The sequence below is a fragment of the Leopardus geoffroyi genome, chromosome C3 (genome assembly GCF_018350155.1).
Source record: "Leopardus geoffroyi isolate Oge1 chromosome C3, O.geoffroyi_Oge1_pat1.0, whole genome shotgun sequence".
Lineage (NCBI taxonomy): Eukaryota > Metazoa > Chordata > Mammalia > Carnivora > Felidae > Leopardus > Leopardus geoffroyi.
The window spans coordinates 47,861,608-47,882,966 of record NC_059338.1 but is presented as its reverse complement, the minus strand read 5'-3'; the positions used below and the strand labels follow the sequence as shown (position 1 = coordinate 47,882,966).

The 21,359-nt window shown below is 36.9% G+C and overlaps 1 protein-coding gene across 5 annotated transcripts in view; it reads right to left on the bottom strand.

Moving 5' to 3' along the window:
• The window catches only part of PLA2G4A (phospholipase A2 group IVA), a 166,303-nt gene that overhangs the window by 40,176 nt on the left and 104,768 nt on the right, over positions 1-21,359 (bottom strand). For all 5 annotated transcript variants that reach the window (XM_045452710.1, XM_045452713.1, XM_045452712.1 and 2 more), the window contains 5 exons: positions 17,374-17,510; positions 9,748-9,970; positions 8,775-8,889; positions 2,370-2,507; positions 2,189-2,281 (listed from right to left, as the gene is read on the bottom strand). In XM_045452710.1, coding sequence (XP_045308666.1) covers positions 2,189-2,281; positions 2,370-2,507; positions 8,775-8,889; positions 9,748-9,970; positions 17,374-17,510 — 706 coding nt within the window. The remainder of the gene's footprint in view (positions 1-2,188; positions 2,282-2,369; positions 2,508-8,774; positions 8,890-9,747; positions 9,971-17,373; positions 17,511-21,359) is intronic.

Genomic DNA, 21,359 nt, shown 5'->3' with positions numbered 1-21,359 from the left:
TCAAGAGATGAACAGCTTAATATTTGAATGTATCTATTTTCCATCACTATGGTATGATATGTAGCTCCATCTGTTCAAAAGCATAGATGGCTCACATTCAAAATTCCTTGAGAAAATGTGAAAAATTTCATTTCGAGTTATCGGATTATAGTCCAATTTTCTCTAATGTCTTTCTTCAGAAGGGAAAAAGCAAAAACAGAAACAACCTCTGAACACCCCTTTAAGAGGTAAACTTTAATCAGCCGCTGGATGAAAAGAATCAGCAGGAGTCTTCAGATTCCCCTCAGTCACCTCTCTGGTCTCATTTCTGGAAAGCCTTACCTAATCTGAGGTAACACGCATCCTGGATCACAAGCACATAATACCCCTCACAGTCTGACACAGAGGACAAGTAAATAGGCCACCAAACCACTGGCCTCAAAGGAAACATCCAACAGCAAAGAATATTCTGAAGACTGTTTAATATAAACATTCTCCTTTTCCTTGGCCTTCGGCCATTGTCTCACCCACCTTCGGATCTGTTATTTCAGTCCTATTCTCTTCCTGCCATCGGAGGGAAAAATAACAAGCTCTAGAGGTATCTGGATCATTCAACAGAGAAGGAGCTCAGAGAAGCAAGCATTACCACATGGGCTCCTTCTGTTTCTTTCCTCTTTTACTCTGAAACCTTCACATAACTTTGAGAAGAGTTAGTGATTTCTGCAAAATTAGGTGGCTATTTATCCATCTGCGCTGTGATGTTCATTTCAAAAAGTCAAGTCAGAACATTTCAGCGTGATACACTCGGCTTCAGAGTTACTCTTAAGAGAACGTGGCTCTGTAAGTTAAGGTCGGAGCAGGCTCAGAACTTCCACCAACCCTGACTGCTTGTTAAGTGAGTGCTGCTCAGAGGACAGAAGGCAAAGTGCTTTCCTTATTGTTTTTATTTTTATCTTAAAATCTTTCATTCTAGTGCAATCATTAAGATCGCTTCTCCATTACTTATCAAGAGCTACTCAAAAATACAAATGATACTATTTAATAAAAAGATTAAGGACCATGGAGAACTGCTGTGAACATAATACACACATCAAATAGCTAAAATCAATTTTGCAGGATGAATAACACTACTTATAAGCCAATTTGTAGTGCATTAATTAATGTTACAATTGTGTTCTTTTTTCTTTTTTGCATATAAAACTTAATTGAATCAACTGTCACTGCCTGGAAAAGCTAAGGGCAGCTGGTCAAAAAAAATCCTACATTAAGCTTTTTACATCCAAGTATTCTTCAAATGAGTTGATTGTTGAAAAAGTCATTTATGCTATTCTGTTAACTCTATCCTTACATAGATTGTGATATTTCATGGGCAGAGAAGAGACAGTAGGTAGTTAGTGTGTGGATAATCTACAGGACCCTCTTCCCCAGTCCCTGATTGGCTGACTCCCAATTCAGATGTAGCATTCACTGTTCCTTCCCACAGCCAATCAAAGTAGCCATAAGGAAACAGGGTCGGCACTTGGGAGACACTGAAGGTATGTTTCATTTTGTTTGCTTTGAGTCAAATTTACTCATCAAACAAAACATAAAAGTTCCTGTCGTTAATCTTACAACGAATGAAAACCACTGGTCCTCAAATGAGTTGGTCTACTTTTTCAAGTTTTGTAAATACTATATTTTAACTTATTATGGGACAGGAAGTTAGATTTAAAGAAAACCATTAGTGTTCATTTACTAGATGTGATCTGAAATAATTTTTTCCTCCTTCTTGATGTGACTCAGCTATAGGAAGCTAACAGAATTCTAGTGGGTTAGTATTTTAGAGTTAAGTAAACCCGCAAGTGTGAATTTAGGTGTCATATTGTGTTTAACTGCTGATGAGTCTAATGTTGTAAAAACTAACTGTATTTGATAAAAGGAAACAAATAGTATGTTTAGATATTTAATGACTAAGAGGAATAGAGATGCCTAGTTGAAAATTATTCTTAGGAACTGATAGTTTTTATGAAATTCACAACCTCAGTGTCAGGATAATATTTAGGAAGTAATATACATATGATTTCCAGGAAATATTTAGGTTGATTTAACCAAGCTTATTCTGTACTTCAGAATAACTACAGTCTTTATGATGATTTACTTGTCTATACATGCATGTTAAAATTTGCCAGTTTAGCATAATATGGTCAACAGAAACATGTTTTTACAATACCTAGTTCTTCCTCCATCGTGGAACCTTTATTTTGTGAGCCAGAAACTCCCAAGACTCTGTTGAACAATATAGAAAACGCACTGCCCCAGACACCTAAAATAAAGCAAAAATGAAGAATAACTTAGAATTCACCAAGATATAAAACAGTCAGGCAGACAAAGAGTAGATTTTGATCACTTACCCATTAAGAAATGCAAGGGGTTTTCTTCATATTTCTTCACAACTGTTCCCATAAAAAATTTGCTTCCAAATAAGTCAGGAGCCATAAAAGTACCATATTTAGCCATGCCAATCTCATATGGACTAAATTCAACCCAATCTGAAAGCATTTTTAAAAGGCACAATCCATTAGTAGGAAAATACTACAGAAATGCACACTGTTAAAGATCACTTCCAACAATGCCTTGAATATTTTCATTTATTTAAAATATTTTTTAAAACTTAACCAAATGCCTTTATGTATATGCCATTGTAGAGAAGTCAGTGGAAAAAACTTACTGAAATGAGAACAAAAAAAAAAAATCCCTTCAAATTTGTACAAGCTGAATATCTTTTGCATTAAAAGCTCAGACATCTTTAATAAAACCCATCTTAATTCTAAAGAATGGAAAACAGAAAACTGCTAACTCAGATGTAAAATCCATGAAGGTGATAGAAGAAATTAAACTCTGATAATGCAAGTAGACTATGAAAGTAGAAGAAATTGTTTTCTAATATTTTCCTTTTCTTTATCTTTCCTTAATTTTGCCTATTAACCATTGTTCTAACTCACAAGATTATAACACAAAGTTTTTATGCTGAGTGTCTTAAGAAATACATGGTAATAGGGTCAATAAAGTATAATTTCTAGGAGTAGAGGCTATGGAGCCAGAGTCCCAGGTTCAAATCCCATTTTTCTTCTTACTAACTGTGCAACCTTGGGTAGATTACTTGTGTTCTTGGTGTCTTACTTCCCTAATCTATAGGATGTGAATAAAATCAGGAGACCGTAGAATTGTGAAAATCTAATGAGGTAAGAAATGTAGGGGCGCCTGGGTGGCTCAGTCTGTTAAGCATCCGACTTCGGCTCTGGTCATGATCTCATGGTTCGTGAGTTCGAGCCCCACATCAAGCTCAGTGCAGACAGCTCAGAGGCTGGAGCCTGCTTCGGATTCTGTGTCTCCCTCTCTCTCTGTCCTCCCCCGCTCACACTCCGTCTCTCTCTCAAAAATAAATAAACATTAAAAAAATGTTTTAAAAATGTAGAGAACTCAGAAGAAGGAATAGCACATCTTAATCACTCCATAAATGGTAGCCACTACTATATTTCATGTATTTCCATGGCTATCACTATGTTTAATTATGCATCCAAAAAGAATTCCCATTTCTGACACCCATTTCCTACACTTGCTTCTCTCTCAGTCTTCCTTTTCTTGGTAAATGGCACTACTTTTCATATATTCGTACCACTATATATACTTTATCCATGACAGTTCTTTCCCCTTTATATCTTACATACAAAAACTCAAGTTCTGTAGACTCTCTTATCAGATAATGTTAAAAACTGGCTGCTTATCCATTTGTCCACCATGGATCACCATCCATTTGTACCCCACTGGTACAAGCTGTCATACCCTCCTCCCTGAATCTCCCCAGTAGTCTTCTAAAACATCCCTTCTCTGTTCCCCTGCTATCTTTTTGATACCTGTTGCCAGAACAAAATTTTAAAAATAGAAATCACAGCACACTAATGCCAGCTGAAAGCTTTCCAATGGCTTTCCATTACACTGAACACAAAAATGCGGTCAACAAGGCTTCTTAATGGTCTGGCCTCTTGACCTCATGTCCTAACCAATCTCCCATTATGTCGGTCTTGCTCTTTCCACTTGAGCCACACAAATCTTCTTAATGTTCCTCAAAGAGAAAGCTCACTGACACTGCAGTGCCTTAATGCTTGCTATTACCTTATGCAATTCCAAGGCTTGCTCCTTCTTATCCCTTAGTTCAAGGTCAATTTTCATTGGCCATCCTCCATGAAGTTCCACCATTATCCACCCTTGCCTAACCCATAACCCTCTGCCCTCCTTTATCCACTCCCCTTTCTGGAACTATTAAATATCTATTCAAACAAACCAAAATCCAGATAACTTAAAACTCCACAAAGTTTTTTGCTATTCATTTGGTGGTAAAATCTGACCTGAATTCATTCAGCAGAAAAAAAAAAAACAGTCCTGAATGATGTATGGCTTATTTTTTTTTTTTATCTCACTAAATATGCATCTTGACACATTCTATTACAGAAATCACTCTATTTGATTATAAGATCCCCGGGGGTTATTCTGTACCATACACGGCAAGTTTTTTTTTTTTTTTTTAAACTTTAAAATCTAAAATGTTCTGAATTCCATAACATCTATCTCTAGTTTTAGAAAAGGGACTGCGGGTGTACATTTATTGTTTACTCAGTGGTAGATCATAACATTCTACTTCTGTGAAGTAAGTTATGAAATCACAGTTGTGATGAGAACACATAATTCATTTCAAATCAAAGCCAAGTGGCACATATACCTTTCTTCATAAAGTGATGTGCTTTATAATGATTTACATGGAGTTAGTGAGATATGACTAGCAATGAATCAGAGGCTGCTAGGAAAATTTCTGTATCACTAAAAGTAATTACCTATCTCTGAATCTCATCCCCTTATCTTGGGTACTGAAACACAATAACTTCTCGAGTAATCTCATCTTTATTAATGCTGTGGTTTGTGTACACGTAATTAAAGCATTCTCAAGGTAAGATTGCTCTTTATTCCTTAGTCAAGAACTCACCATGGTAGTGCGTGACTATTATTCTTTTGCTGTTAACTCGTATGTTTCAAACTTGAACTTCTCTCCCACACCTCCATCTACTCCTTTCCAACTTCCTGTTGTGGATTTACACTTACATACACTGTCGTCGCATTCCACTATGCTTGCCTGGAAAGGAATTAATCACCTTTCCTCCCAGTCTAGCCTACCTCTTTTGGTAAACAACACTATTACAGCCCTCAAAAAGAAATTTTTCAAAAATTGAAACCACTCTTTTACTCACTCACATCAAAAACCAATCCATTACCACCTTTCACTGATAACCTTTGGGCTTTTCACCTCCGTCTTCTGCTCTTCTTATCAGTATCTCCCTAGTTCCAGGACTTTATTACAAACGCACAGTGATAGCACTGCTTCCGGTTTCTTTCCTTGTTAATCTACCCATATGAATCAACAAAATACTTTTTTCAAAAACACTAAATAATTTCATTGTCCTACCCCTAAACACTAAATGTTTCCCACTATCTTCATAACTGAAGAAAAATATTTCTGTCTGGAATTCAAATCTTTCTGTAACTTGGCACTAATAATTTTCCCAAATGTACCACCCTTCACCGGCTCGTACTAAGTCTGGTTTCTTTTTACTGCTCTTGAAAACATATTTTTGACCCCCTTTCTGAGCATTTTCTCATCCTGTTTCACACAAAGAGGACTATTCACCTTCACTTGATAGATCTTTCCATGTTCAAATGGAATCGGAGCTCCATCACCTCATAAAGCTGTCCGTATGACTGTAATAAATCTGTACGATATCTTACACTTAGATCAGTTCTACACACTTTGATAGACCATAATATTCGTGCTCACTTCAGCAGCACATACACTAAAAAAACAGATCATAATATTCTATGTGTACGGCTCTTTCATTTTTCATGTTTTGTTTTTGTCTTGCTAATAGGATTGTAACTTTCTTGAGGAAAAATGCCATATTTTTACTCCGACGGTATCTCAAAGAATTTAGCATGATGTTGGTAAGTTGTACTCAATAAATGCAATTTACTGACCAATGGAAATGAAAACGAAAGCAGTGTAGTTAAGTGAAGGAGTCAAAAATATTTAACAGTTTAAACAATGAATGTTTGTTTAAAATCTTCAAAAGAGGAAAATGTTTAAAACTATTCTAAAGGGAAGAAAAACATTCTCTAATATTGTTGAAATAAAGGTGATCAAACTTCTGTAAGCTAAGATAATTTGGCTCCTTGGCTTTTAAAAATATTATTCAGATAATATTTCAACTTTTTCCCTTGAATATTCACTTTTAATCTAAGCAAACTTTAAAAGAATAAAGTATAGACATGTCTCCTTTTTTTCCGTCAATAACCCAAGCTACTTGAACCTTCATAACATACACTTTTGAATGTCTTATCGGGTCTAAGATCCACATAACTAATGCTTGATGGCTTTGTCCAACTCTGTTAGAAGAAACAGCTTTGAATCTCCTTATCATAGAAGCTTAACAATGAAGGTTAATGGTGTATCTCTCATCCTGGTACCAGTATCACAGTTAGGCAGATGGCCCAAATAAGACACATCCAGGTCAAAAGATGACCAACTGAACATAAAACGGCCTTTCCCAATTCTAAATGAATCCAAAATATTCACTTGCTGAAATATTACTTGTTCTTTAATTATCTCGATCAGATTTTCTATTGAGAATTGCTACCGCTTCAAAGTTAAGAATGAAAAAAGGTAACTGTCAAAATGTCATCACAATTTTAACAATAGTAATAACACTATTATATTTTAGGTCTCTTTTACGATATTCTGTCTTCTGCCTGTCTCATGTGATTGTCTTCACAGCTCTGTAATATAAACCTGATATTTATTAATATCATTTTTTTAATAACGAGGAAAATAAGAATCAGATTAAATGACCCACCTAATGTATTTCAGCTTAGAAATAAGACAAGGCTTCCAAATTAGTCTAGTGCTTATTTGACCATAGCATAATGCTGTGGGGTAAAATGGCTTATTTGGCTATGCACAGATTTGACTAGCTTACTAGGAGGATTTATTAACCTATCTCCAAATATTCCAGGACCTCAAAAAAACAACAGCTCTAGGAAAGCAAAAACAAAACAAAACCAATTTCATCATGGCACTTACTTTTCTTACGTGAATAAATTTCACCTCTCCCTCTGAACTACATTACATTCAAGATCTTGCTCCCAATTGCTGCTGACATGCCATAGTTATCCCAGACTCCTACTGCGTGCCTTACCTCCCATTCAAAAATTAAATTTGCCTCTCACATACAAATCCTACTTATCATTAAGATCCAAGACCTCTGATTTCTCATACAGCTTTCACAGAGCACTACATTTTTAAGATTTACTTAAACTTAATTTGGGCCTGCCACTGCTTTTATGTACTTTGCATACTTTATATCATTTATTTAGTGAAAACACTATGAGAGTCTCATCCTCATTTAACAGATGTGGAAACTGAGACTAGAAAAGGCATGTAACTTGGTCAAGGGAACAATGCACAGTAACTTCTTTCTTGTATCTTAACTTGTTTAATAATTATTGCATATTTCCCAAACAGATTATAAGGTCTTATAGAACAGGGGCAATATACTGTGGGGGCGGGGGAGGGGAGTTCATGCTTAGCACCTGTCATACTACGTCTACACAGTCAGTAACCAGAGAAGCCATTATTTTAATAAAAAGAACAAGGGCTTTTTGTGAACAAACCTCAGCTCTGCTGCTTAGTTTCTACGCGGCAATGTGCAAATCATTTAATTTTTCTGAGGTTTTGTTTTTGCTTCTAAGAAGCAGAGCTAAAAATACCTCACTTCCCGAGTTATAGTAAAAATTGAATAAGATAATAAATATAGTAAGTGATTTCTGAATCATAAGCATGACGAATGTTTTAGTCAATTAACTGATAAAGATTAGAATGAGTGAATTCCAGGTGCACTGCTTTCTATAAGCAATTCAAAATTCTTGCCTGGGAATAGTCGGTTGAAAAGAGTGAGACCTTGTAAAATTTGCAAAAGGATTCTGGCTACAAATCTGTTAATTACCTTCCATTCACAATGACTTTTGTAAGCTCATGGAGTGACTGATTTCACTGAGGTACTTTTCCTAAAATTACAATGAACCCTACCATCTACAGTCAGAAATGCTACCACATTGCAGATTAGGACGAGCAAAGGCCCCCACAAGTATGATGTCACATACTTTTAGAGCACCCAACAAGAAGCAAAGCCACAGAGAAAACAAATATTTACATGTGAGATTTAACAATATGAGGTATTTTGTTCGCCAGCTGCCAGAAGCAGAGACTAGTACTTTTTGAATGCTGAATTATAAAGACGAAAATGGTGCTTTGAATGATAAACATATATCATGTTACCCAATTTAATGAAAACATAAGCAGTAAGCAAAAGCAAATGCATTGCCTACAAGCATGCTATTTTGTTAAAAGTCCCTGAGGAATGAGTAACTAAAATCGAGGTGATTATATTCATGACTTTTTAATAATTTCTTTTTTATTTTACTAATTTAAATGAAGGTATATTAGTAACTGGAATGTATATTAGTTTCATGGAATAGTCTGTCCAACCAGAAAATCATCTAGCTTAACATTTTCTTGTACCTTCCAATGTTTTTATGTTACCGAAAATACATTAAAATAGACAACTAAAATTGCTTAGGATCTTCCTCTAATGAAAATCATTAGAAACCGCAGTTCAAAGGTTCCTGGAAATGCTTTGAAAGAGGAAATCACATACCTGCAAACATTAGCTCCGAAACATCAGGTTTGACATGGAGACAGGTGAAAAGGGGTAAAGGGCATTGTGCAGAATTGACTTTTTCCTTCAAACTACTCAAGGTAGTGTTCATTCTCTGTCCACAGAAGAAATAAAGAAATGGTTTTCAATATAGAAACATATACAGAGAGAAAACTATTTAAAATAGTACTTCCAATCAAGACACTTAAAACTTTTCTAATAAAAATCAGTCTTCCTTCTTCTAGAAATCTCTGGGTCCTAATAAACGACAACAAGTAAGCTCTATGGAGGTAATTATTATCTTCATTCTAAGAACAACCGTAACTCTTTTAAAGATTATGGCTACATTTGAACTGAAGAAGAACTTGGCAGCTACGAAGCCCAGAAAGCAGTTGGACCCCAGATTCCCTGGCACAGACTCTGTCTCCCACACTTTATCTTCAGATGAAATGTCACACTGTAGTCATGTGTCAAATAGGCTTGCTCCATGTGACTTATTCCCTTTTCTGGCTTTCTTTAGGGAACCTCCGTTTCTCCTCTACCACTAAAATACTACTTGTATTCATCCCTTTATTTAAAAAGACTGCCATTGGGGTGTGGAGGTGTGGACAGTAAGAGGTCAAAATGTGTATTGAAGAATACAAAAGTACTTCTCTATACATCAAAACTGATACACAGAAAGAATTAGTAAGCACTAGTTGGAAATGTAGAAGTGTTATGTCTGGCAGGACAATGCGTACTCAGGACACGTTGTTGATAGAATCAGTTGAGTCAAGTGACTTTTATAAAATGTTATATGGAAATGATGAATCACTGGGTTCTACTCCTGAAACCAGTACTACACTGTATGTTAACTAACTTGAATTTAAATAAATTAAAAGAAAAACCAAATGCATCATTTTGTTTTATTAAAACATTATGAAATACATGGCTGATCTGTATTAAAAGGATTGCAGTTTGAGCCATAGCTTACATTGTGAATTAGTGTTTCTCCAATTAACATCCCAAAGATGTCAGTAAAGGTGACAGGTTGCCCAGAGCTTTTCTTCTTCCATAGAGACTCAATGTATCTCTTAACTTTCTGTGGTGTGAGAAGTAAAAGGGGGTTGTGGCTAACATTTTTCATTAGCTCTTCATTAATCTCCTCTGGCCCTTTCTCTGGAAAATCGGGGTGAGAATATAAGGTTGACATGTACCTGTAAAGAAGACAAAAGATGATTAGTAACGAGAAAGGACATCACATAGTAGTCTCCAAAGAAGGCAGGTGCTCTCTGTCATAAGAAAAATAAAGAACGTTAGAAATGGTTGGTTAACTTAATTATCTGATTAAAGATATTAATCCATTTAAGGAAAGAATGTATCAATCAGAAAGGAGCTGGTCCACAACAAAGGCAAAGTAAAAGAGAGGTCTCAAAGGAAATAGTGGACTTCCCAAGCCCAGTCCAGAGGAGAGGATGCCCTAGTGGGCTTACTGGCTGTCCACCGTCTAGCCTCTGGGAATGGGTAATTCCTATTAGATTATCAGAGACTGATGAACACAACACATTTAAGTCATGTAAATAAACTTACTTGTCTGGATATAATACCAGTCAAGTAATCTGGTAATTTGACTTTCCATAATGATTAACTATAGGTAGGAAATGTGCTGTCTAAACTATTGTGAATGCCTAATTCTCCTAACAAATGTATTTTTGTTTTTATTTTGCCCATTGCCAACTGGGTAGAATCCCGAATCTTGCCAATTGTAGGTCTCAGAATTTCTGGGCATCCAAATCTGATTGTGAAATCCTGGAGAGAAAGAAGTCTTCAAGGTAAATGCTTTCTTATGGACATTCTTGGCCACCAGCCATTTGGCCACTTCTAGTAATACTGGAAATCAGTAGATACTACCTTGGTATTTGATATTTAGACAATAAACATTCAGTTACCACCCTCCTTCCTGTGCACCAATATCTCTAGTATTGTAGCTCTCCGTACTGAACATTAAGTATGACTTTACTTATCTGTCTCCCTTAGTCTTGTGATCTCTTGCTGGGAAAACTTTGTTTATTCATCTTCTCTAGCCTCAATGACTAGCAAATGCCGAGCACATGGAAAGCACAGTTTTTGAACTACTGAACTGAGAAAACAAAATAATGAAAGAAATATATACTCCACCCCTTCATCCAACCAAAGAGAAAACAGGGCATAGTTCAATCTCCTGTTTCCTTGACATTCAAATAGAAATGCCTACTATAATGGTTTATCTTTCCTTCAGGGAGGGGAGAAACCTGACCCTTACTGGGTCCCTGCCCTTCCTGAAGCCTGGGCTGGTTAACTGTACATAAACTATTGCCTTGAAGACCTGAAATGCTTTCAATTCTTCTATTTTAAAGATGAGGAAAGAGAGGATTGATGAATTTAAATAAATGTTCACAGTTCCCCAATTAATAACAGAATGAGAATTTAAAATGTGTCTTCTCCCCTGATAGGCTTATTAAATCTCTTAAATAAGATTTCAGTTCTTAGAGACCAAACTACTTCCATTTCACATGAAATTAGAATTTCTTATTGGATTCAGAGTTCTTTGGAGACAAGTTGAGAATAATTATAAGTTAACAAATGGAGAGTGATGAGAGACCTTTTAACGTTTATTCATTTTTTGAGAGACAGAGACAGAGCGTGAGTCGGGGAGGGGCGGAGAGAGAGGGAGACACAGAATCCGAAGCAGGCTCCAGGCTCTGAACCGACAGCACAGAGCCCGATGCGGGGTTCGAACTCACAGACTGGGAGATCATGACCTGAGCCGAAGTTGGACGTTTAATCGACTGAGACACCCAGGCGCTCCTCCCACAAAAAACTTTTTTTAAATAAAAATCCTTGGGGCGTCTGGGTGGCTCAGTTGCTTAAGTGTCCAACTCTTAACTTCAGCTCAGGTCATGATCTCACAGTTTATGGAATCAAGCCCCGTGTCAGGCTCTGCACTGACAGGACAGAGCCTACTTGGGATTCTCTCTCTCCCTCTGCCCCTGCTGTGTGCACATGTGTACTTTCTCTCTCTCTCAAAATAACATAAACTTAATAATAAATAAATAAAAACAAATAAGAATTCTTAAAAGATCTTTATTACATAAATTGGATTCCTAAAATTCCCCCCAAACATGTGATAAAGATAAATAAAAAAGACTTACTCCAGACTCAAGCCTGGGATAATTAACAAATATCTATAAAAAATACAGCTTAGAGTACTTGAGAGATACTAGGGTCTATCTACTCCTGTAGTTATTCTAAGGTCTATCACATGACTCATCAAAATCAATAAACACCTGGTTTTCTGGACCTCATCCTACTTTTCAATAATTGCATGCATTGATGGAATGCATTGGTTTGTATTTAAGAACATAATAAAAATAGGAAAATAAAACATCTTTTGGTGCCTCTAACTGGTTGACTCTGGAACTATCCAGGATATGTTTCTTTCTTTATGGGAACACTAAGAACTTCTTTACTGGTTTTATTAACAAGAATAATTTCTACCTCCATGGACAATTGGTTTGCCCTTAGCTTTTTAAAAATTATATTACGTAATTGGATTTAAATAGTTTGATTTTGCCTTGGACTTTAGAAAGCTTAAACTCAAGCCTGTGTTTCATGCTTTTCAGAGCTATAGGTTATAGAATGAATTTTTAATTGAATTTCTAGTTATATATTTACTTACCTTTTTTCACTTCTATCCTTATTGTATGCAACCCAGTTTTACTTTATAAGATACATTAAATCCTTTCCTTAATGAAGCAGGGTAAAAATAAAGAAAAGGACCAAACACTTAATGTCAGTAGAGAACAATTTAGCCTCAGAATAACCTTTTCAAAAGACAGATAAAAAGGTAATAATATGATCATTCTGCTGTTGGAAGTTGTCATTTCCAACTATTCAGCAGAAAGATGTAATTACTCAAATCTGAAATAACATTATTTAGACTTCCCTTCTCCATCTCTACTTAGCTGGTCTTTAAATGAATCAACTTATGATTCTAGTAAGTACCTTTGCCCCATGAATTGTCCCCAGCAAGATCTGAAGGCCCTGCCCTTTCCTTCCCATCCCTTCCCTTCCCTTCCCTTCTCCTCAATGTTAGCCATTGGCTCTAGATCAAGAAAGTCCTTCCTCTGGGGTTTGAGGATTGCTCAGAAGCTAGGACTTGTGCCACAGTTTCAGAGGTAGATTTCTTTAAATGGCCAAAAAGTATACAGATGTCAGCCCAATTCTCTCTGTTCCATGTAGGAAGGTTGTAGTCCATTTCTTTTCCCTAAATGCTGAAGTAAACTCATTCACTTGAGGGAATTTTTCTCTCCCCCTTTCCCTCTCTGATTCTTTCCCTACTATGAAGCACTTGGTTTGAGGATACAAGCCCTAGCCAAAGACAAAAAGACCTAGATACCTCAGCCTTTGGCACTGGGTTAATGTTCTCTGCTGGTTCAGCATTTATTTTTTAGAATTCATGAGTGTGAATTGGACAGACTTTTCATGATGTCATCATGGTGACATGCAAGACCTGAGTTTTAGCTTTGGTGATGCTAAAGATGGAGGGGTAGGCAATGGCCAGTTTTCTTTAAATAGCTGTCTTTGTTTCCTTGGTTGCGCCAAGGCAGGATTCACTGTTACTAGTTTCTGTGGACATGCTACTATCTAAAGCACACAAACATCACCCCAATTTGCAACTCTATAGTTAAGTCTTAATTTTCATCTCTTTACTAATACGTGATTCCCAATTATACCAATCAAATTTCTGAAACTAAGTGACTTAGACATAGCAGGGCCTCTACAAATAGTTAATTAATGAATGGAAGGATCCTCAACTTATTTCTCTATAAATATGAAGATATTGGCCTCTAATTTTTCAACATATTTATATGATGGAACACATCATTCTCTCCATACGAATGCATTTTAGGCTAAGTGTGAAATTCTAATACCTAAATCATGTCAAAAATGCACAAGGAATTCTCAGTGCAGTGTCTTCCTCCAGATCACCTGGCCAATGTTTTAAAATATCAGTGCCTGGCCTCCAAGGACTTGCCAAATCAGAATCCTTAGGGGTAAACATATAGAATTTCTATGCTTAAAAAAGTGTCAAAAGCAAGTCTCAAAAGCAACTAAAATTCGGAATGGCTTGAGAAGACCCTTGACATTTGTGAAGCAAATAGCCTGAAACCCTAAAGAAATCTCTAGATTAATTTTCCCCTCAAAAGGCAGTTACTTATGCAAATCTTCATTTAGTCATTCAGTGTGTGATAAACTGGAGAGATTCATTAAGCGAACAAGCCAAGCACAGTCACCACCCCAAACAACATATTTTTCTCTAACTTACACCTTGATCTTTTAGACTATCACCTCTTATCTGACAACGTCTCCTAAAATTGTTTCATTGTTCAACGCTGCAGGAAGTCTTCAGACTCCTGAACTGAAAGTTCTCCTTCTTGAATTCCGTTTGGGTCAGTTTAATGGACTGAGCCCCACTGCTATCGTCGCAGAGCTACTCTGGTTTGTCTTTAGATGGCAATGTCATACAAGCGTGGCAGTCAAGAGCCCACAGCCCCTTATGATTCTGCAGATGAAGCTGTACTGGGGAAGAGAGTTGTGCCAACTGGTTGGCTAACATTTATATGTAATGAATAGCACAGTATCATCCCAAAATAATTTCAGAAATAATTACCATAAGGGTAGTAGCAGTTACAAGGGAAGCCTTTGTCCTACATAAAATTCTCTTTTGTGATCACAGAAACCTTTTTGGGAGGTCCAGGGCTTCTCCAAATATTTCCGTATTACCTCATTTGTGCCAAGTAATGGTCATGTGTCAGCAGAATATAAAAACTTACACAACACAAGAGTGTAATTTGTTTATCCAAGTCTTTCCGAATTCCTTCCTTTGAACTTTTTACCTTCTTGCCTATACTGTTCAAGAGAAAATGAACATGCACCATCCTGACCACCTTTTCTTCTGTTCAGGAAGTATCTCTTCTCTCCACAATGAACAGCTTTCACTTGTGCTTCTTCTCTTGTCCCGTCCTGTCTCTGTCTGAATCTTTTTCTATCCACGAACCACCTATTTCTTTACCTTCCATCTATCCTTTTACGTTATTTCCTTTCCTTCAGACTTCTACAAAAATATCCAAGTCTCTGAAATTCTGAAAATAAAACAAAACCAAAACCCTTCCCCGAGTTCCTATATTCCCCTTCTTGAAATACAGCACCTGAAAGGTTTACCTCCCCGCCTTTCTTCATCTTCTATTCACTTCTTACTTGCAATTTCAAGATCAAGAGTTTTCTTTATTTCCTTTAGTGATTTTTGCTAAAACCACTAAAGATTTCCAAACCCAGTTCTAAGCTAAGCTTCTCACACATGTTTCACTCTATTAAAAGACCCACTACTTCTTGAAGTACTCTCCACCCTTGACCTCTGGGTCATTTTTTACGTGATGCTCTTCTCTGACAGCTACTTTGCATTGTCCGTTAGGGATTTCCTTCCCTTTTTGGTCCATTAGCTTTTGGGGTGTTCTAGAGTCCCATGAACTAAATTATTGGTAGTAATAGCTGAAGTGGTAGAAACTGGTGAAATTACCAAGGGGGGGGGTGTGTAGATATAACAGAACAAAAAGGAGGTCTCCTCACATTAAGGAGAAAAGCAGTGAAAGTAGTAAAGACAGTATGGAGGGCAGAGCAATAAGAGAGGATGAAATAAAAACAAAAAGGCATAGTAGGAGGGATTTGTAAGAGGGACAGCTAATGTGTGAAATGTCCCAACTGCCAACCTCATCCTCCCTGGCTCCCCCAAAAAGTCAAGGAGAAAAAGAATTTCAAGACACCATTATATTTGAAAATTAGGTGCTTTCAGGTGAAAATCAATTGTAAGGATTTTAGGAGTGAGTGTCCTTTAAGGAAATAGAATAAATTAGTGAAGGCTAATCTTGAGGAATTTAGACAATTTTTTGTATATAGAAATTTTTGTATATAGAAACGCGTGGTCTGTAAATGTTTAAATGATTGGCCTGTAACATTTAAAATTCTCTTAATTACATTGTGCAGGACTTGTTTTTCGAATCCCGACAGAATATAAGATGTTGCCCAAAGTTGCCCCAAATCCATAACCAACTCAATGACTGCAGCTCTAATTAAGCCTACACATACATTATTATACCCTCAAATCAGCACCCCAAATCACACCTGCTCTGTCTTTACTAGCTGAGTCTAAGAAAGTAAGCTTCCTGTAATGTATCAGTCAGGGATGGACCACAGGGATCTAACAAATATTGAATTCAGAGAAAGAAAGCCATTCAAAGAGTAATAACAAAATGCTTGAGTAGGCAAATTAATCTAAGGGTCCAAGTTTTTCCATCATATTACTCATTAAACAGGCAGGTGCCTGTTCTTTCCTTCAAGGGAAAGAATAATGATGGACTACACCCTTTTTTCAAAAGAGATAAATCATTTTGAGGGTACATACAAAGAAGGTGGCAACCATAATTCTAAGTTTTTGTTTCTTAGCTAAAGAATCTGATTCAAAATATTTAAGAAACTATAGACTCTTTATAGATGAATCTCTATGTAGAATCTATACCTGTCCAATAGAAGGTTATGGTTTAATTCAAAGAATGCTAGAACAGAGGATCAAAAGCCTGACTTTACATGCTGGTTCAAATCACTTGGCTTCTGAGTCAAATTTTCTTTAGTTGAAAAATGAAAAAACTCAGATCCATCTCACAGGATGAGAAGGTACAGAAATTTTTAGAGTGCTAGACATATTTAATATAGTATTATAATAGATGAACTTTACTATGGCTGCATGATTAAAAAGCCTTGTAAGTCAAAGTCAGACATTTTGTAATAAGGTGACACTCATAGTTGAGACATCTGGGGAAGAACTAATATTTGATTTTCAATGTGCTTCTATGAGTTAGGCAAACCAAAAAGTACACAGTAGAGTCTTTGAACATGTTTTATACACGTTTGTGAAAAGTCAAATCTACAGTGCACAAATATTATACATGCAGATGTTTTATGTTTCTATCCAGATTTAGCTGCGCTTAAATACATTTAAAGGATTAATTTCACAATTATATGCAAATCAGTGAAACTTATTGCATTTCTGCATTCAAAAGTTGTTTTTCTTCTTTTATATACTAAGGTATCTTGCATTTCATTCTATTTGCCCTAGAGAAGAAAATGAATACCCAGTGAATCATGGAGACTTAGACATGATTGCTGAAAGATTACAAATCAGAAAATTATAGGAAGATTAAATTAATTACGGGTGGAGTATGTTATTCCACCTCTGTGATATTTATATAGAATTTCAATTGATCTATTTTTAAATTTTACATTTAACTGCATTTTAAGTTCCAAACAGGCTTAAAGGGAGTAAATTTATGACAAGAGTCATCATTATGTATGAATTTGCCGTAAAAAACGTTTTTAAGAAGCAAATTATTCAATGAAGCTGCAATACTTCAGTAACGTGAAGTTAAGGTTAATTTTCTAAATCCTCTTTTCTTTTCTAAGGTTTGAGGTAGATAAATGCAAAACATTTAGCATGATATAACTAAGATTTAAAATGCATACTAACCATGTGGAGCCAGAAAGGCCAGCAACGTAAGTAGCACAGTCCAAAATTCCTGATTCATATAGTGCCTTCATCACACCGGAGAATCCGACCATGGCTCGGAACCCTCCACCTGAGCCCAGTATGGCCACCACAGGCACCTGGGATGATGAAACAAAGAGATCATTGTGAAGCCATAAAATACATTTCTGTTTTCTTTCAACTTTTATGTTATATGTTCTACATTTGGTAATCAGGAACTGTAAATTCCATCATACCTTAATAATAACTAATTTTTAAAAAGGAAAATGTTTCGTGTAAGACAATCAAGAATTAATGTCTCTTAGAAGGCAGACATTGCTAAAACACCAACTAACTCTATTTAAAAATAACGACAACCATAACTCCCTATATTTACTTGACCCTTTGCAGTTTTTGGCTTGCTTTCGGGTGCATTTTTTTTATCCTCTCAAAAATCCTGCAAGGTGAACAAAAAAGTCTTTGCTTATTCTGCAAATGGAAGTTCTACAATGGTGATATTACTTGCATAAGGCCTATTAACTGGTGACTTCTAGTTAAGTAACCACTGTGCCCTCTTGGCGCATAATTCTTACTACTCCTTTGTGCTGACTCATTTCAAAATACATGCTATTATTCAAGCAATTAAAAAAGAATGTGACAAGACCTAAAAAATTTATTTACTCTTTAATCTATTAAATAAATCTCATTGAGCGGTCTCTATCTTTCAGTCATCACAGGTGGATCCGGGGAATATAGTTTATTTAAGTGAGGCAGAAACATAATAATAATTATGACAATAGTACGAATAGGGACAGATGACATCTGTTGAGCAATTACTATCTGATAGGAACTGTTCTAAGTATTTCATAGAAATTATCTCATTTGATTACCACAAAATCCACATGAAGATTTTACAGGTTTATAGGATTTTATGCTCTTTTATAGGTGAGCAACCAAGGTACTTGGAAGCAAGATCTCAAAAACTTGTTCTGGGTCATGCAACTAATAAATCGCAGTCAGGAGTCAAACCCCAGGTTCCTACATTGGGGTTCATGCTAACATGCCTTCCTAAAATAAAGTGCTACAGGTTGGGAGTACGTGAGGTCCAGAAGGTGTGGTGAATTCCAATCAGAGAAACTGAAATGGTAGAGAGAGCTTCATAAATAAAAAAAGAAACCGGTTCTTAATTTTAAAGATGCACAGTTATTCAATAGGGAGGGACGAGGGCAGGGAAGGAGGCCGGTCTGGAAATGGAAGCAGCATGAGTCAACCAAGAGTTTTCCCAGTAGAGAAGCAAAGGCTGTCTGCAACACGACTAAAACACAAGTGTTTGTTTGGAGAGGGAGAGATTGTCATTTTCTTTGTGGTCCTCAACCATTATTGCTTAAGAGAGCTGGTGGTTTCTCTCTCTACTCTAGGGAACAGCTCTTAAAGTGTACACAGCTCTCAGGGTGTCCACAAGGTCAAAACTATTTTCATGATAGCAGTAAGAGGTCATTTGCCTTTTTTTGTTCTCATTACTTCACGAGGGTGTGATGGAGTTTTTCAAGAAATTACAAGATGTGTGATATAGCAACAGATTGGATTCAAAAGCAGATAAGAGAATCCAGCTGTTTTCTGTTAAGTCAAACAACAAAGATAATTGTAAAAATGGATCTCATTTTTTTTTGGTTCTTGAAAATTTGATTATTTTCATAAAATGTTATTTATATTAATATGACATCAATGTATTTAAAATTTTTAAATGTTTTTATTTACTTTTGAGAGAGACAGAGACAGAATGTGAGTGGGTTAGGAGCAGAAAGAGAGGGAGACACGGAATCTGAAGCAGGCTCCAGGCTCTGAGCTGTCAGCACAAAGCCCAACGCGGGGCTCGAACTCACAAGCTGTGAGATCAAGACGTGAGCTGAAGTCGGACGCTCAACCGACTGAGCCACCCAGGTGCCCCAACATCAACGTATTTAAAATAAATACACATTATGGGGCGCCTGGGTGGCGCAGTCGGTTAAGCGTCCGACTTCAGCCAGGTCACGATCTCGCGGTCCGTGAGTTCGAGCCCCGCGTCGGGCTCTGGGCTGATGGCTCAGAGCCTGGAGCCTGTTTCCGATTCTGTGTCTCCCTCTCTCTCTGCCCCTCCCCCGTTCATGCTCTGTCTCTCTCTGTCCCAAAAATAAATAAACGTTGAAAAAAAAATTAAAAAAAAAATAAAAATAAAATAAATACACATTTTAATAAGTTTTCTCAGTTTCAGTTTTTAATATGGTAAATATCCATAGAGATAACCCACATAAATAAAATCTTTTAGAAGTTTATGGTATTTTTTTTTTATTTTTTTATTTTTAAAAAAATTTTTTTTTTTCAACGTTTATTTATTTTTGGGACAGAGAGAGCATGAACGGGGGAGGGTCAGAGAGAGAGAGAGGGAGACACAGAATCGGAAACAGGCTCCAGGCTCCGAGCCATCAGCCCAGAGCCCGACGCGGGGCTCGAACTCATGGACTGTGAGATCGTGACCTGGCTGAAGTCGGACGCTTAACCGACTGCCCCACCCAGGCGCCCCTAGAAGTTTATGGTATTTTTTAAGAGTATAATGGATTTCTGAGACCAAAATGGTTAACAACAACTGCTTAAGACTATCAGGCACATGGTGAGTACAATCCAACATCTTTCAGAAAAATTCAGAGTCTTTTGAGGATAAGACAGTGGGAAGAACAGACAAAGGCATAGGGAGTGGATGGAGGGAAATATTTACTGGACAGACAGAGGATGATGTGGAGGCATTGTGAGATTGCCAGGGAGAAGAGGTGCCTTTTGTTTGACATTGTTTCTCACTGATAACAATTATCAAAGAAGTTAGAGACAGAAGACTGAGCAGTTCATGCAGCAAAGATATTAGATCATGGAGCAATTCAAGGCTTTAGAAGAAACAAAGTGAAGAAAGAAGCCCCCATGGGTAGCAGAGCAGAACCTGAACTGTGTGGGGATGCTCTGACTGGAGTTAAATAAAAATTTCCTACTGTTATCAGGTTTTCCTTTCTACATATGTGACAAAGTCTCATTTGCAAAATCGATGTCCAAATCATGGAGCGCATGTGCAGAGATGAGCTCAAGTATTTTCGGCAGTTCCATCTTATCTGTAATAGTCATGGTATCCTCTTCTTCCGAGGTGCAAATGGCAAACAATTCCTCCTTTCTTCTACCCCCTAAAGCAAAGCTTGTGAGGAGAGAAACAGAATCAAGGTACATTTACAAGGAGAAGCTGGTGACTGATCTGATGTTAGGCACAAAAGAGGAAGGAGTGTGGTCAGACTGTTAGGGTTTCTAGCTTTGCTCCCAGCAGATGATGCGGCCATTGCCCAGGAGAAGAACCCCCAGGGCAGGGGGCCAGCTGCAGGGGAAATACTGCACTCAATCTCAGAAATGCAAAATACACAACACGGATGCATCGTGTTCCAATCACTTGGATTCTGATCCTTGGGTATTCATTGACCAATGTGATATATATATAACTATTATTTTAGAACTAGAAGGACCAAAAGTCTATCAAACTCTTATATATGGAAAGGGAAGTCTTAGCGGAGATAGGACAGTGAAGAGCCCGACACCTAGGACTAATTTCCTCATCCAAGGCTTTGTCTAATACCAAGTGGTCCCAACATGGAAGACCCTAGGCATCCTAATTAGATGCAGTTTGGGGACCTCACTGATGAAAACGCATTCCACAGGCACAATGGAGCAATTTAAATGGCTTTGAACCTGTGTATATTTAGATACACAGAATGTTCTCAAACATAAATGTTTAAATTGTCAATAAAGTAAAATACATAAGCTCTTAAAAACTGATCTGGAGGGGAAGGAACGCTAAGATAGAAAACAGAAGTGGTTTATAAAGTGGGTGAGTGGAGCACAGTACAGTGCAGTTGTAAACAGGCCAGCTAAGAAGTTAGAAGGAGGAGGGATTTGAATTAGGCCTTGAGAGAAGAGTTGAG